Below are 15736 nucleotides of genomic sequence, written 5' to 3'. Positions count from 1 at the left end.
GCACAACACGTTGAACAGACAGTAAACTGACAGATAATTTTGGAGAATGGAGTTTTGACATAATGAGTCCTATAGGTGCAACCTCCTTGCCCACAATGTCTACTACATCTAGTAAGTACCATCATTAGTGTCAACTTTCTGACTACAAGTGTAGAGTTCATGAGTTTTAAAAATATTTATAGATGGAGTCTCATGATTAGTGACTCCAAAGTCAAGAAACCATACATTTGATGTCCAAGACTGTGCATGAGTAAAAGAATAGTAGAGGAAGTTACCTGAATGGACAATAGAAATTGAGCCAATGATGTCAGCGGTCGACTTGTTGACTTTAAAATATTTTTTGAGCTGAAGAAATTCAGCTTTGCTGAATCTTGAACTTGGTTCCTGAGGTCCATTATTTTTTTATATTGGCAAAAACATGGTGTCAGGTACGATCAACCCAAGGGTTGAGCTTGTAGGCTGATCCAGCTGTGCCTTGGGAACCAACCAAAGGGGATTTTACATATGCAATGGTTGAAGGTTTTGTAAGAGTTTATAGGCGTGGGGCAAGCATAACTATCCCAATTACACACGTACCCCACTCTCCATGTTCATAACAGAAAGCAAAAAAGATACAATATTGGTACCTCTTCAGGTCACTGAGGATTCCTCGAGTGCCAACAGCTGGTTTCTGTCTGCCAAGAGTGGGTTTTTCTTGTAGTCAGTGCTGTTGTCATGTGCATGGAGTATCATCATGGAGCTCAACAAAGTAGACACTGTCTAGGGGGGACATTGTGCACTCCCTTTGAGGTCCATTATTTTAAGTGGTCTTCATAGTCTCGGTCATAAAACTATTAAGATTTTGGATCATATAATAAATATTATCCCTTTCTTTTATTTGTAAAAATGTCAACCATCTGCATTCACTATGTCAATCTTTCATTTAAGCCTTCATTTTTAATGATCTGTCATTTCTGAATTCCATGGTATGTGCACTACCTTGGACATTTTTAGTTCACTCGCAGACTAAGCGGAATGCGATATGAAGAATGCAAAAAAATGCATGATACCTTTTTTCATTTGTTTGTTATGAAGATGGTATTTTAAAACATTTTAATTTTTCTTGTCTTGTCTGCATTTCTATCCTTGAGAACAACTAAGTGTCCAGGAAATGTCTGCATTTATATAGCTCTTCATGAGCAAATAGGTGATTGAGATGTTGCATAAGTGCCATATGACGATTCCTTGGAATGTCTTACAGATGTGAGTCCCAATCCACATCAAAACCAGTTATAGAGATATGTGATTAAATACACATTGGTTATATCATTGACCTGGTTTATGGCAGTTTTTTTGTGAGTCACGAGTTTCTGAACCTCAAGGGATTCATTTGATGTGGGCTATGGGACGAAAAAATTGATTATATTATTTCAAAAATCAGAAACTCATGTGGAAGTGGAAGAAAAAAGTATTGCACCCCTGGACTAGTAGGCCGCAGATACTCCAGATTAATGTGAAATCCTAGGTAAAAGGAGAGCTGAATGTGTAGGACAATGACAGATTTCAGTGGATATTTCCCCCACATAAAGGCAGCCAGATCAATATCACGTCTGTAAATTAAGAAGCAAGTCTGGCTTTGAAGATCCAATACCACAGTAATGAACCACCAAGGAGGTTACTATTCTGGTATTGGAAATCATTATCACACACTCGCCATCAGGGGAAGTTACTATTCTGGGCAATGTCATAATCAGAGTTAATGATACTTTCTAACACTAAGGGGCAAAGATAATATGCGTGTTCAAATAGCAATACGTTAAAACTCCAGCAAAGTTTTGTCAATTTTCTCATTTATTTATTTATTTTAAACAAAATAAGGAAGACTTCCCGGAAACAGTGATCAACCTTTTTCTTGGGTTCAAAGTCTAAGATGATATGCTACTTTATGTGGCGCGCAGACGGTATTCTTTAGTAAATGGGAAAAGAATAGTTTGCCCTGTGCTCATCAGTCTGCTGGCGTACCAATTTTCTCATTTATACTGGAGAGAAATGGATGATCAAAGGCTCAAACCCAAGAAATAAATAGAAGGTATATTGTCCAGATATGAATGACCCTGCACATGTTCAATATCACCATTGCAAAAGTGGTAAAAAGAACTCAGACAGCCAGAAAATAGAGAACCCTCCCCTGGTTCCCAGTGGCTTCCTATAAACCCTTTGCTTTAAATGAAAAGCTCAGGCCTCTTGCCTAAAAGCCTATGAGAAATGAAGATCAAGCCTCTAAAGAAAAGAACTTACTTCTGCTTCATCTTCTGCATCTCTTCGTGGATGGGACTGAAGAGAACGGATGAAATGTATCTTTCCCCAAAGCTGGGGAACATGACCTGTCATTTGAAATAAGCTAGCCCAGTCAGAAGCAGATATCATCTGCAAGAAATATAAAAATGGACAAATGCATGTAAATTCGACAAAAATTCAAAGAAAAATGTGTTGACGATAAAGCCGATGGTAGAAACCTAGATGTAGGTCCTCTGGGAAGAGAGAGAGTGACAGAACACCAGTGAGAGAAACAGCGAAGCAGTGAGAGTTACAGGCTAGGATTAATGCCAGTACTTCCAAGGATGGATCACCCATACTGAATTGTCATATCTTGAGTACAGATCCTGCTTCCTTCCTCCTCGAAACGACCAAACGAAAATGATAGAAATACCATTGCCAGCCTTCAGGGTAGGACTGCGGCTATAAAGCACTAAACTCTCCTAAATGACAATGATAGAAATACCCTAGACCGTGATGGGGTTCGTACCAGACAGCAAGAGGAAAAACAGGGCTAATACGATCTTTTCTCAGTCAACAGTATTGTATCAAGGATCTTAATCTTAGTCTAGTCATGGGAGACATTGTCTGATCCATGAAGTTGAAAAAGTTGAAGATGATCCTCACCATAAATGGGTCAATACGAACGGGCAAGAAAAATACATCTGGAACCAGGTCTGTGTGATCAAGTTCCTGATGGAGTTCCTCTTTGCTACATGAAGATGAAGAAAGAGAGAGAGAAGACTCGAAAATGAAAAACAATTCCGAAAGAAACGCCCTAGAGGATAGAATCAAGCAGACTCTCACCACAATGAGCTTCCCAGCATTTTCTTGTCTTCTCGCCACATGAACAGCAGCTGCTGCCGCAGCACCTGATGAAATGCCAACCTGAAAACATTTCCATAGCATTGTTTCTTGTAAATATGGAAATATCACTTGGAATGGAGCCAATTTTTCGAAACGAAATGAAAGCTTACCAGCAAGCCCTCCTTCAATGCCAACGTTCTTGCCATTTCAACTGCTTCTTCAGTACTAACCTATTCAGGTAAAGGTTTCTGATTACTGACACCAAATAATAAAAGCATATAATTGAGGCGTTGAGGACTTTCAATTTTTTATCTTAACAGATAAATTGGAGATATCTGATTTTAATTTTATAACTAAAACGAGCCAAAATGATTCCCAGTTAAAGTGCCAGCCTGTCAGGTCAGAGTGCATTTCTTTTTCTTTTTGTGAAACACTGAGTGCATATTTTAAAAATTAATCACAGGGCTTTAAAGATAGAGTAAATGTCAATCTCACCTTTACAACCTCATCCAGCAGTTTCACGTCTAAAATGCTTGGAATATAGCCTAGAAAAACGTTATTGAGAAAATTTGAGAATCAACGATATTTAAAGAAGGCATATAGAATATCTATGGAACAAATCTAGTACTTTTATACCTGGGTTTTCACCAGAAATAATGCTTCTGTCAGCAGGTTCCACACCAATCACCTAACAAATCATTTCAGCCATATATTCCAAGACTTGATTCAAATATAAAAAACGAGCATTTTATGATTGAAGGTGAGGAAATGTTCACAGCATTGTCAGCAATTGAGACACAGCAAACACAACAACAAGAAGCCGCGGCAGGAGTAACAGAGTTTATTAATGACAGTTTTAACTCCCATATGTCAATTACGGCATTGTGTCCCCTATTTAAATTACATTATCGCTTTTGAATGGATCCAAACCTGATACTGACGACAAAGTTCATAGCCAACGGTAAAAAAAGATGACGGACATAGACCTAAATACAGAAAATTATAAGGATGATCTGTTGTAGGGGAAAACCTATGTGTCAATATTCAACAATGTGTCAAAATTCAGAAGCACGAGAAGAAAAGAACAAAAAGATAAATAGAAAAGACAGCAGGGCTGAATTTGTGAGCAAGTAAAATCAAAACCCCAAATTTTGAGGTGAAAATGGTAAAAAATTAAGAGTTCATTAAAAGAAGAGCAACATTTCTCATCTTGACCAATAGAACTTGCAAGCAGTAGACTAAATATTCATACCTTAATATCTTCATTCATCATCTTGAGATACCGTCCAGTGCCACTGATAGTACCACCTGTTCCTATTCCTGCTATGAAAATGTCAACTCCACCTATGGTATCTTCCCAGATTTCTGGGCCAGTGGTTTCAAAATGGACCTGCAGAAGATTCAATTTAGATTTCCAAAAATAGAGGACAGGAGGACTGGATCAAGAAATGAAACCTTGGTGTTTGCAGGATTGTCAAACTGCTGAAACATGTATGCATTTGGTGTTTTACAGACAATCTCACATGCTTTGTCAATTGCTCCCTTTAACCCTTTTGCAGCATCTGTCAGAACAATCTCTGCGCCTAATGCTCTTAATAGAATGCGCCGTTCAATGTTTATCGATGCAGGCATTGTGACAATAAGCTTGTACCCTTTGGCTGCTGCCACGAATGCGATACCGACTCCAGTGTTTCCACTGGTGGGTTCCACCAAAATGCTCTGCATTGAACTGAAAAATTACATGATATGATCTCCAAAGGCAGTTTCTAGAATATAAGGTTTGCCATTCCAGCAAGAACTCATCATCGCCAACCAGAAATTATCATCATCATTATCGCCATCATCACTAGTTTGTGTGATGATGACAATGATGATTATTATCGCCACCCTAGTAGAATGAGGATTTGGCATCCTCTTGTTAGTCTAAATAACGACGAGAAGCTCGTGGCAGTGAGGACTGCGAACAGGCCAACGCGGCAGCAGGCCAGCGAGAAGGCTGACGGCAGTAACCACTGGTGGCAGTGCCAGCCAGCAGACGCAGAGAGAAGGTTGTGGCAGTGGGGAACAACTACGGCGGCAGCAGACCAGAATTAGTAGGAGGCCATGGCAGGCAGAGCGAAATTGTCTTTCCATCGTCCTCGTCATCGAATGTCGTCAAGATGACCATTACAACTTCATCATCATCCTAGTCAAGGGCGAGTGAAGATGATGATAACGACTTCATCACCTTCAATGTCATGTCGCTGCGGACAAACGATTGGGACAATGACAACTCATCCTCATCCTCTCATCATTGCCATCAAGGACGGCAAACCCTGTTAGAAAAGTTTTCAAGGAAGATATAGTCCAACCTTTCCAGGGATGATATCTCCACTCTCTTCGGCTTCAGATATCATGCTATATCCAATCCTATAATAAACAGGGTGAGAAAACTGTCATGGAAGATGATATTAAATTATGGGGATAAGGAAACTTACCTGTCCTTTACGCTCCTGCAAGGCTCCATGGATTCCAACTTTGCAGCTACATTAGCCACACAGCCATCCACAACCTTATTAAGGTATACCATAGGTGTATTCCCAATCAACTGGTAAAAACCCCAGAAAAAATATAGAAGATAAATATATGATGGAATAATCTAAAATACATGGTAAAAAACATTCTAAAATCCCACTATCCTATGCTAGGTTCGAATGATTGACAAAACCAACTATGTGCGTGAATTTTTTACTAATTATCTCACAGGTGGGAAATGTGAGTCTACCTTTGCTGGTACAAAACCATAAAAGAATAGAAAATTATGATGCGAACATGACATAATATATTTCCAAACTCTAAAATTTTATAAAACTTACCCATGTAAGATTAAAATGAAATAGTAAAATAAACTTGGAGAGTAAAAAAATTACTCAATAACTATAAGCAATTATGAACGCAAAAAACGAGCCTATCCATAACATTAACTCGAGCTCACTTTATGTTATGATATATAACAATCATTCATAGGCAATATAACCATTATCCGCGACAATTCCATCAAGAAAATACAGAATTCTACGGGTGCGACCGAGTCAGAACAAGAAATGCAATCCAATCAAATACTCGAACATACCTCAGTTTTCGAATATCCTTTTCCGAGTACGTTAAAATGCTCGAATGGAAGTTCAAAAATCAAATGAAAACGGCAAATTAGATTGGATTGAAAACCTGAGTGACGTCTTCGGCGATGTTGACAGCTTCAAACGCTTCTCTGCCGCTCTGATAAACGGCGTTGAAGGAGGCATTGGGTCTACCGCGGATTCCCATTGAGCCACCGCCATTGATGGGAACCCGGAGAACAAAAGATAGAATCTTGGGCGGAAATAGTCGATTTGGAAGGGATATTGACGGGAAAATGGGCTTAGAAATCATCTGGGTGCTCCAAAGAAGGGGTTTTAGTTGGGTCTTTTGGCCGAAAAGATAGAACCCGCTTGATAAGAAACAGAGATTTATAGAAAGAGAGGCAGAATGAAGAGCAAGGTTGGAGAACGGATGACGATACATCGTTCGTCACCTCTCAAATCATCAACCGTCATCCGTTCCGTTTCATTCCATAATCATCATCCGTCCCGTTCCAAACAGTTAATCATCATCAATTCCGTTCCAAACCGTCACCCGTCATCCGTCCCGTTCCAAACCGTAAATCATCATCAATTCCGTTCCAAACTGTCACCCGTCATCCGTCCTATTCCAAACGATAACTCATCATCAATTCCGTTCCAAACCGTCACCCGTCATCCATCCTATTCCAAACTGTAACTCATCATCAATTCGGCTCCACCCCGTCACCCGTCCTATTCCAAACTGTAACTCATCATCAATTCCGTTTCACCCCGTCACCTGTCCTATTCCAAACTGTAACTCATCATCAATTCCGTTCCAAACCGTCACCCGTCATCCGTCCCGTTCCAAACCGTAAATCATCATCAATTCCGTTCCAAACCGTCACCCGTCATCCATCCTATTCCAAACTGTAACTCATCTTCGATTCCGTTCCAAACCGTCACCCGTCCTATTCCAAACTGTAACTCATCATCAATTCCGTTCCAACCCGTCACCTGTCATCCATCCTATTCCAAACCGTAACTCATCATCGATTCCGCTCCAACCCGTCACCCGTCATCCATCCTATTCCAAACCATAACTCATCATCAATTCCGTTACAAACTGTCACCCGTCCTATTCCAAACCATAACTCATTATCCATTCCATTCCAAACCGTCACCTGTCCTATTCCAAACTGTAACTCATCATCAATTCCGTTCCAAACCGTCACCCGTCATCCGTCCTATTTCAAACCGTAACTCATCATCAATTCCGTTCCTAACTGTCAGCCGTCTTCCGTCCCGTTCCAAACCATCGTCCACTGTCCATTCCATTCCAGACCATTACCTGCATACATTCCATTCCACACTGTCATCCGTTCCATTTCAGATCATCATCCATCATCCGATTTCCAAACCAAAATCCACCCTGTTCCAAACCATCGCCTGTCAGATGTCCAAATCCATATTGTCATCCGATACGATTTAAACCGTCATCCGTCATCCATCCCATTAACCAACCATCCTCCATCCTCCGTCTCCCATTCCATTCCAAACTGTCTTCTATCATCCTTCATCTATCTAGCCATATGCATGCGGGTGGATGAATTGGGACATGAGTAGGAGGTGACGTTGAGGGGCCCTAAGGATGGATGACACATGTGGGAAGGATGAAACGGGAAGACCAATAATACGTGAGAGTCAATGAAGTAAAAATACCTAAAATGTGTGATTAGTCCCTACAAGATTCTGTAAAACACTTGTTGAAACTAGTATGCAGATAGTGATTTGAAATTAACTATTACACACAATTTTACAGAATCATAGTCCTTTAATATAGACTAAACCACAAATCTACGTATTTAAATATATCCATTACATTAAGTCAGAATGAGCATTATTTCTTCATTCATCACTGTAGTTATTAAATTCCATGATTAATTATGTCCATTTTATTCAATTTATGAACCCTAAAAAATTAATCATACATTATGAGGGAAACAAGGCAGCCCAGTCAACTAGGAAAGTCAATTTAGACTTTGAAGTTAGTTGGGATTGATAGACAATACAGATCTATCAACAGTCAATGATTTTCTTACATGTGTTTTATAAAAAAATGATTTAAAAATAATCTAGAACTAGGTAATGTAAATGTATTATTTTTGTTATTATTTTATTATTTAAAATTTATGCTATTATTGGAATGTCTTATTTTATAATTTAACAATTAATAAGAACACCACGTGGAGAATTGGCCCAGCATGGTGGCTGTGTAGGACCTAATATGCACCAGTTCTAAACTAGTTGGACCATGATACCCAACCATAGAGTTCCAAATAAACACTTAGAGAGTGGGTTAATGAGGTGTCCACATAGCAAATTTAGCTGACTGAGTTGATTTTTAAATACTGCTTGGGGTGAACCTGTTGGTTCATGGGTTACACTAAACATTTAACTTACTAAGTAGAATAGACGTGATTTGTGAAAGTCATTGGGTGATAGGTCAGACCACTTTTTTTTATCCTAAATCAGTCCAACCTTCTCACCATACTATCATTTTTAACAATATTTAACCTTATCTCTTATTCTTTAGTGCAAGGTATACAAAACAGCCTGTAGAGGCCTAGGAAAGGCAATACAAAATCCCATGGCCTTTGTATTCCTGATTATATGCTCTCACCTGTGTTCTATTGGCTGTAAACAAATACTACACGTTGTGTTAAAATTTTATTTTATCATCCTTTATTCTAGATAAAGAAGGCCAATATCCAACAGATTTTATTGCCTTCCAAGCTTCTAATGAAATCATTTACATTCTTATGGGAAGCTATAATCACAGTCCTTTATATATATCTTGGATACGTTTTCAAGTCAAAGCCAATATATCCATGTGCATGTAAGTGAGAGATACTAGATAAATTTGGGTTCATGTTGGCCTAGACCAGATTTAATGACCTTGAGGATGACTTGGAGGCAAATTTACAACCCTTAAGAAATTCTTGGTCACTCCCTGGCCTTGGCATGGTAACCTAGTACAAAGACACACACAACCTAATTCAAATGTCTTTATAATCCATATATCACATCAGTAATCAAAATTGGATGGTGCTTTCAAGAAATTTGATAAATTTATTCTATTCAAACTAAATAATAATACTTAATAGTTAGTTCGAGGGGTAAAAACTAAAATAAAAATCTATAATTACGGAATGTTATTACATCCACATAATTTAAAAGCCTTTTAGGATTTTTTCAAAAGTCAACCTGTATCTGATTTAAAAAGTTATTTACCTTTCTTACATTTACTTAAATCAGAGATACAAAAATATAGGGAACTTGTTTTTCAAAATGAAGGGCTCCCTATTTATAAACATTTCTTTTCTTGCCAATTTTGACAGAAATGATAGTATATTCCAAACATAAGTTGATGTCAGATATTATTTTCACTTAGTAAGTTAAATACAAAATAAAATATTTCTTTGTGAAAATGCATAATTTTCTATTTGAATGTGTGATTTTCTAACAGTTTGAATTAAAGAGAAAAGAGATGTACGTATAAGATGGTTAAGTTGTTTGATGAAAAATGATAATAAATCATTGGATGTCATCTTTCACTTCAGCCACACAATTTAAAATTAATTTAGTATATAACTATAAAAATGACGACAAAATATTGGTATTTAGTTAGCATATGTTTGATGTCCAAATTTAGGTTTTTAAGGTCATTATTTTAATTCAGACTTAACCAAAAATATTTATGAAAAATTTCCACTTAAATACTGCATAATGAATATAGGACAGGTAAGGGGTCGATCCACAGAGAGGCAGAACTTTAATTTCGGAATTTTTCTGAAGCTTGAAATGAAGGAAATAATTTTTGGAATTTTTCTGGATTTTTAGTTAATTTATATAATTTCCTATGGTTTAATCTGAAGTAGAAATACAGATAAAAACACAAAAAATATTTTACACTAATTTTCTTAATTTTAAATTAACACCAGAAATAAAAAATAAATATTTTTAGAATTTCATGGAATTTAATTTACACCAAAAACCACTAGAAATATTTTAAAAGAGAGTTAGAGATTTTTTAAGAATTTTCTTAGATGTTAAGATCACTAGAATTCGATCATATGAATTCTAGGGATTTTTTATGATTTTTTGGAATTTTTAAATGCATAAAATAAAATTTCCTAATTTTTCCTAATTTTTACAATTTTTAAATGCAAAAAATGACAAAAATATCTGCTCTAGCGATCGCCGGTGGCGGAGCAGCGGTGAAGCATGGATTAGGCCTCTCGGGTTGGCGGGCCCGTGTAAAGCAGCGTGTTGGGTCAGCCTAATTGGGCTTGGCCAATAGGGTCAGGACTTAGCCGATTTGGCTGTGTCCTGAACAGGAGCTCTTTTGCTCAGTGGGTACATGCGCTGCCCTCACGCGGACCAGCCGATGGAAGAATGTTCCTGCCGTACATGTACTGCACGGTAGCTCACAACGGCAAAAACATGAGCACAAATCCTGATTTTTTTGTCCTAAATGATGGAATTCAAAAACGATTCTTTTGGGATTTGGAATGGTAGATGAGGGAGGATTCATTGAGAGAGAGAATGCCTTAATGAGGAGATAAAAAGAGAAATTGAAGAAGGGGTGTAGAAGGTGTTTGAGAGGGAATTCGAAGGTGCAAATGAAGGAGATTTTTTAATGAAATTTTTAGGGAATAAACTAGGGATATGGAAAAATATAGGGAGAGAAAGAGTCAGTTATAGAGAGAGAAAGTAGGAAAAAGTGTTTAGAGTGAGAAAGTGATGGTTTTAAAGGGGAAATGGATAGATAATGATGTGAAAATGTAAATCTAGGTTCCTAAAACCTCAATGATAGTATGTTGAGCCCTCAATGCTTCCTCTCAAGTCTGTATCCTTATATTTTACCAGGATTAGGCATTTTTCTATGCAAACTAGAAACAAGATTGAATCAAAACTTCAACAAACTTACATTTAGCAGGCTGAACAACTTGGATTCTGAAAATGGCTTGTCCTGCTGGCCAGCCACTTGCTAAGGCACATCTAGAATGAGGGGAAAGGAGGGAGAAAAGAGTATTAATACATAGGAATAATTGCTAGAATTCCCCTTTTGGTATTTCTATTCTTTTTTCTTGCCGTTTTGCCTCTTTTTCTCCATGGGTTGAGAGCTTTTCCTTGTAGTATTCAACTTCTTTCTTTGGAAGGATTTTGAGAGCCCAATGGGCAGGCCAGGTCATGGCCCTTCTCCTTCAGATTTCTCTTTTGAAGGCCCACAACACCCTTTGCTCCTTTCAAGCCCCTTTTGAGAATCACTAAACTCCCAAGAATTATCAAACTCTTGAAGAATTATATCTTCCCATTCCTGTAAATTTCTGCACATGTAAAACTACAAAATACTCATCAGTACTAAAACTGAATGAATTCAAAGAAGTCAAAGGAGGTTAGTAAAAAACAACTATAATGTGCAAAAATTATAATTTCTAGCTAATGCATAAATATTTAGTTAATTAAAATAATAACATGATAAATTCTAAATTAATAATACCAAAAACATCTAAATGTATTTAAATACAAATGCATTTATCATGTTATGAATGTTACAATGCTTGGCTGTCAGGAGCGGGAGAATAATAAGTATGAAATGTTTTTGGAATATTTTTGCGAAGTAAATCTCTAAAATTAACTTGTTTATATTTTTATGTGAGATTAGATTTCTTTGGCTTTGGTACCTGAGGCTCTTGACATGGTTGTAGGGAGAGTTTGAGTGTCCCTGATAAAAAATTCAATTATACAATGAGGTGATGGGCCAAAATTGTTTGTAAATATTATGTAACACTGTTAATATTCAATCACCTTTCCCTTGATATGTTTGTAAATAAAAATTTTGGAGTTGTAGACAGATGAAATATTTTCATTGGCATCCATTTTTTTTCTTAAATGAAAGTAAAAGTATTGTTTTCACCCTCATCAAGAAATCCAAGATGGAGAAATAATGTTATTGATTAAATATGACTATAGATATTTTAAATTTAATTAGAGTAAATTTGAAATAATTCGAGTGAATTTAACTATCCCAATCTCCATAATTTCACATTAGGATAGCTGAATCATCCTGAAGCATCTTGGATCCCATGAAGTGAAACTCATATGTGAGGAAATAGATAGAAAATTATTTCAATAAAAAACATTATTATATTTTCCATTCTTATTTTCTCAAGAAATCATGACACAGTTTTTACCGCCATTACCTCAATTTCATCTTCTATAGTTTTACATTCTAGCTTCCACCATCCATACCCTCTATTTAGAGGCCATAATTTTTTTATTTTCCTTTATCAATTACCTGCATCATTATGGACTTTTTATGAAAATAAAAACTAAATAGATTGATAAAATATTCACATTAACGAGTATTTTGGATCCTATTTATCTCACTCTTAAATACCTTACATTAAGCACATGGATAACATAAATTTATATATACGTAAATAAACATGGTTATCCATCTTATCTTGCATCCTTTTAACTTCTCACATACTAACCTTGCCATTTCATGTTTTCCTTCACTACATTATTAGATCTCTTGTTCATTCTTGCACTCTTCCCAAAGTTATCTGAAAATATAGAGGATATTTAACTTTAGATCATGGGGATTCAAATTGGTTAGTTAGTTAGTGTATAGTCTTTTGACACTAAGCAGTCAACCATAGGGAGAGGCTTGGAGATAGAGAGAGAACCTTCATATGGAAACGACTGAGGTTCACATTTTACCATTGAGAGAAAAAAATTCTTCTCATGGATAGAGATAACTATGTCTCCTTATCAAATAATATTATTCATTTCTTAAATTATAAGGAAAGTTTCCATTTATTCTCTTTATGTACAAGCAATGCTGATATCTATTCGTTCCTATGTACATTCCTATTTAGAGATGTGATTGATATATTGAATACTTCATAAAAAAACTTATTAATAAAATGTTATTCAATATATAAGGAATGTCTATAAAAAGAGTAAGGCATCTAGCCATAAGAAACATTCCTGAAGCCACCAGAGAAGCAGAATTTATGAGAGCAGAAATTGGATTAGGACCTCGACATCACTGCACTTAATAGGATGGTTTCAGTGATTGTTTCTTGAGGAATAAAAATGAGTAATAAATAAAAATATTTATTCATTTAAATGAATATGATATGATTTTATTTTATTTCTTATAGGAAAAATCTATTCAACAAAAATTGATAATTTTAGTTGTCTAGATTTCCTTTTTAGTGCACATAAAATCCAGGCATTTAATCACATAATTGTTAAATTTGGGGAGAATATTTTAAGGAAATGTTAATACGATATCTGGTTTTCTTATTTATATATTTTTATTGGCCTGTAAGATTAATTTAGATAGACTGTAACAAAAAAAGAGTAGTATAATTTTACAACTTTTATAAGAAATGGAATAAAAAGATAAAATGCCAGGCCATTGAAAAGATGAATCTTATTTATTGGTGATTATTTTAAATACATAATAATAACCCTGTGAAAAATATATCCTCTATGGCTTTGGGGCCAACTAGGGAAAGAGAAGAACATATTTCAATCCACCAAATGACCAATAACTTTCTCAAGTAATTTTCAGGAGGTAAATAATCTGTAAAAAAGCACAAACATATTTCCTGCACAATATTTCCAATTAAACTCAAAGAATATAATTATTATATTAATATCCAATAAATGACTTTAATATGAGAAATTTAAATTTCAAATAAATGACTACTTTTCACTGATTTTTCTTTCTTTTCCCTTTAATTTAACGCTTCATTTATAATCTTATCTTTATCTTATTATTCAACTTATTTTTTGCTCTTCTTATTAAACATTCATCAATAATAACACCATGTTCACTAATTCTTACTTCTCATTAGGTTCTCTTTTTGATACTTTATTATAATTCTCCCCTGATATCCTATTATCTTATTCTCTTCTCTGTTTTTTCTTTATCATCAATTCTCTTCCACAATTACCTATCCTTTTTTCCCTTATTAAACTTATTTTTCTCTTGTCTCAGTGAATATTTTCCTAAAGTTCTTCCTTAATTTATCTAGAACAATCAATCTTTATTTTATTCATTAAAGTTGAACTTCCTGTATTAAAAATACAAATATCTCATTGTTAATATGTTTTAAACATTCCATAAATCTTCCTGAAATTTGGAAAATTTTAAAAGATGTAGGTATATTTTTAAAATGATAATGGATCCAAATAATTCTTTAGAAAATTCAGATAGATAATTTAGCAACTAAAGTATTGTGAGATATACCTATAGAGGTGCCACTTTATGTTTTGTCCATTTTTTACTTCAGAATCTCAAATTCGTTCCCCAAAATTCATGAACCAGATATCCATGGATTCAAAAGAGCTTGACGGAGCGGAGCTATCATTAATTTTCAAAAAATCATATAGTAGACGGATGCTAAAGTGTCAAAAAAATTCGTTGTTTTTCTGCCACAGAGAAGAGAGAAAATGGAGAAAATTTTTATGAAAGGAGAATTAAAAAGATGCTTATAAATTTCAAATAATGGGATTTAAATACATAATAATGACTTATTTCATCAGCATGATAGAAAAATAGGGAGGTAGGTTCTCTCTCATGCCATTTTGACCAGTCATATGCATGGAAAAAATTTCTGATGATGTGTAGTCCATGCTCGGATTCATTTCTGATGGCCTTCCTTTTATTTGATTATTTTTTTCAATGTACCATTATGCACTTTCAATCATAGATAATATATTTAGGTGAGGATATTTTTGTATTTATAAATGACAAATTTTCACTCATGTCACCTCAATTTCATCATCAGTCAGATTATAATTATTTAATTGGATTTAATACCAATATATAAAAATATAATTACTTTCAGTGAATTTATAAATTCTCACAAACAATATTTTTATATATACTGAAAAAATCTTGTAGATTTATGAACTATTTGATAAATGTGTATTTACTCTCAAATTTGACTGGTATTTGATTTATTTTGATTTGATTATCAATGATACAAATATACTTATCAAAATTTCATACAAATATTGATTTTTCGCCCATTAACTTGGCTCATTGATCTGATTGTCAAACTCAGGAAGTTTCTATGTATGAAGATGGTCTTGCTGAACTTCATTCAATTCATGTGCAAGTTACACAGTAGCATCCATATGAGATTGTGAACTATTTCTAGTATGACAGACCACATGCAATTAGAGGTGAAAACCATCACTTCATTAAATTCGTGTGCAAGTTGCATAGTAGCTTTCACATGAGATTGTCAACTCTTTCTAATATGCCATACCACATAAAATTAGAGGGAAAACCAATCAAATAAGGGTTGAGTGGGATAATAAAATTCATAAATAGTCATTAAATTCACGAACCCTTAAGCTTCGGTCTTATTTCTATTTATAATAATTTCATTGGAATAGAGTTTTATATTATAACATCAAATATGATTAAGAAGAAAACTTCAAAAACAAGATTGAACTTA

The 15736-nt window shown here is 35.2% G+C and overlaps 1 protein-coding gene across 2 annotated transcripts; it reads right to left on the bottom strand.

The window, feature by feature from the left end:
- Positions 1–2053: 2053 nt before the first annotated feature.
- On the bottom strand, positions 2054–6578 carry LOC144714473 (S-sulfo-L-cysteine synthase (O-acetyl-L-serine-dependent), chloroplastic-like). Of its 2 annotated transcripts, none has more exons than XM_078589224.1 (10): positions 6310–6578; positions 5580–5689; positions 5454–5511; positions 4558–4831; positions 4355–4492; positions 3739–3790; positions 3598–3647; positions 3273–3332; positions 3103–3183; positions 2054–2363 (listed from the first exon to the last, which is right to left on the bottom strand). In XM_078589224.1, exons 4-10 carry the CDS (start codon positions 4825–4827, stop codon positions 2274–2276), a joined length of 741 nt encoding a protein of 246 aa, XP_078445350.1. In that variant the 5' UTR covers positions 4828–4831; positions 5454–5511; positions 5580–5689; positions 6310–6578; the 3' UTR covers positions 2054–2273. The 2 variants fall into 2 exon arrangements, with proteins under 2 accessions (XP_078445350.1, XP_078445349.1); XM_078589223.1 differs by having other exon boundaries at positions 4558–4821.
- Between the last annotated feature and the right edge of the window lie 9158 nt (positions 6579–15736).

Source organism: Wolffia australiana, chromosome 17 (assembly GCF_029677425.1).
Source record: "Wolffia australiana isolate 7733 chromosome 17, ASM2967742v1".
Classification (NCBI taxonomy): domain Eukaryota; kingdom Viridiplantae; phylum Streptophyta; class Magnoliopsida; order Alismatales; family Araceae; genus Wolffia; species Wolffia australiana.
The sequence above is the reverse complement of the archived record's forward strand: the minus strand, read 5'-3'. Positions and strand labels throughout refer to the sequence as shown.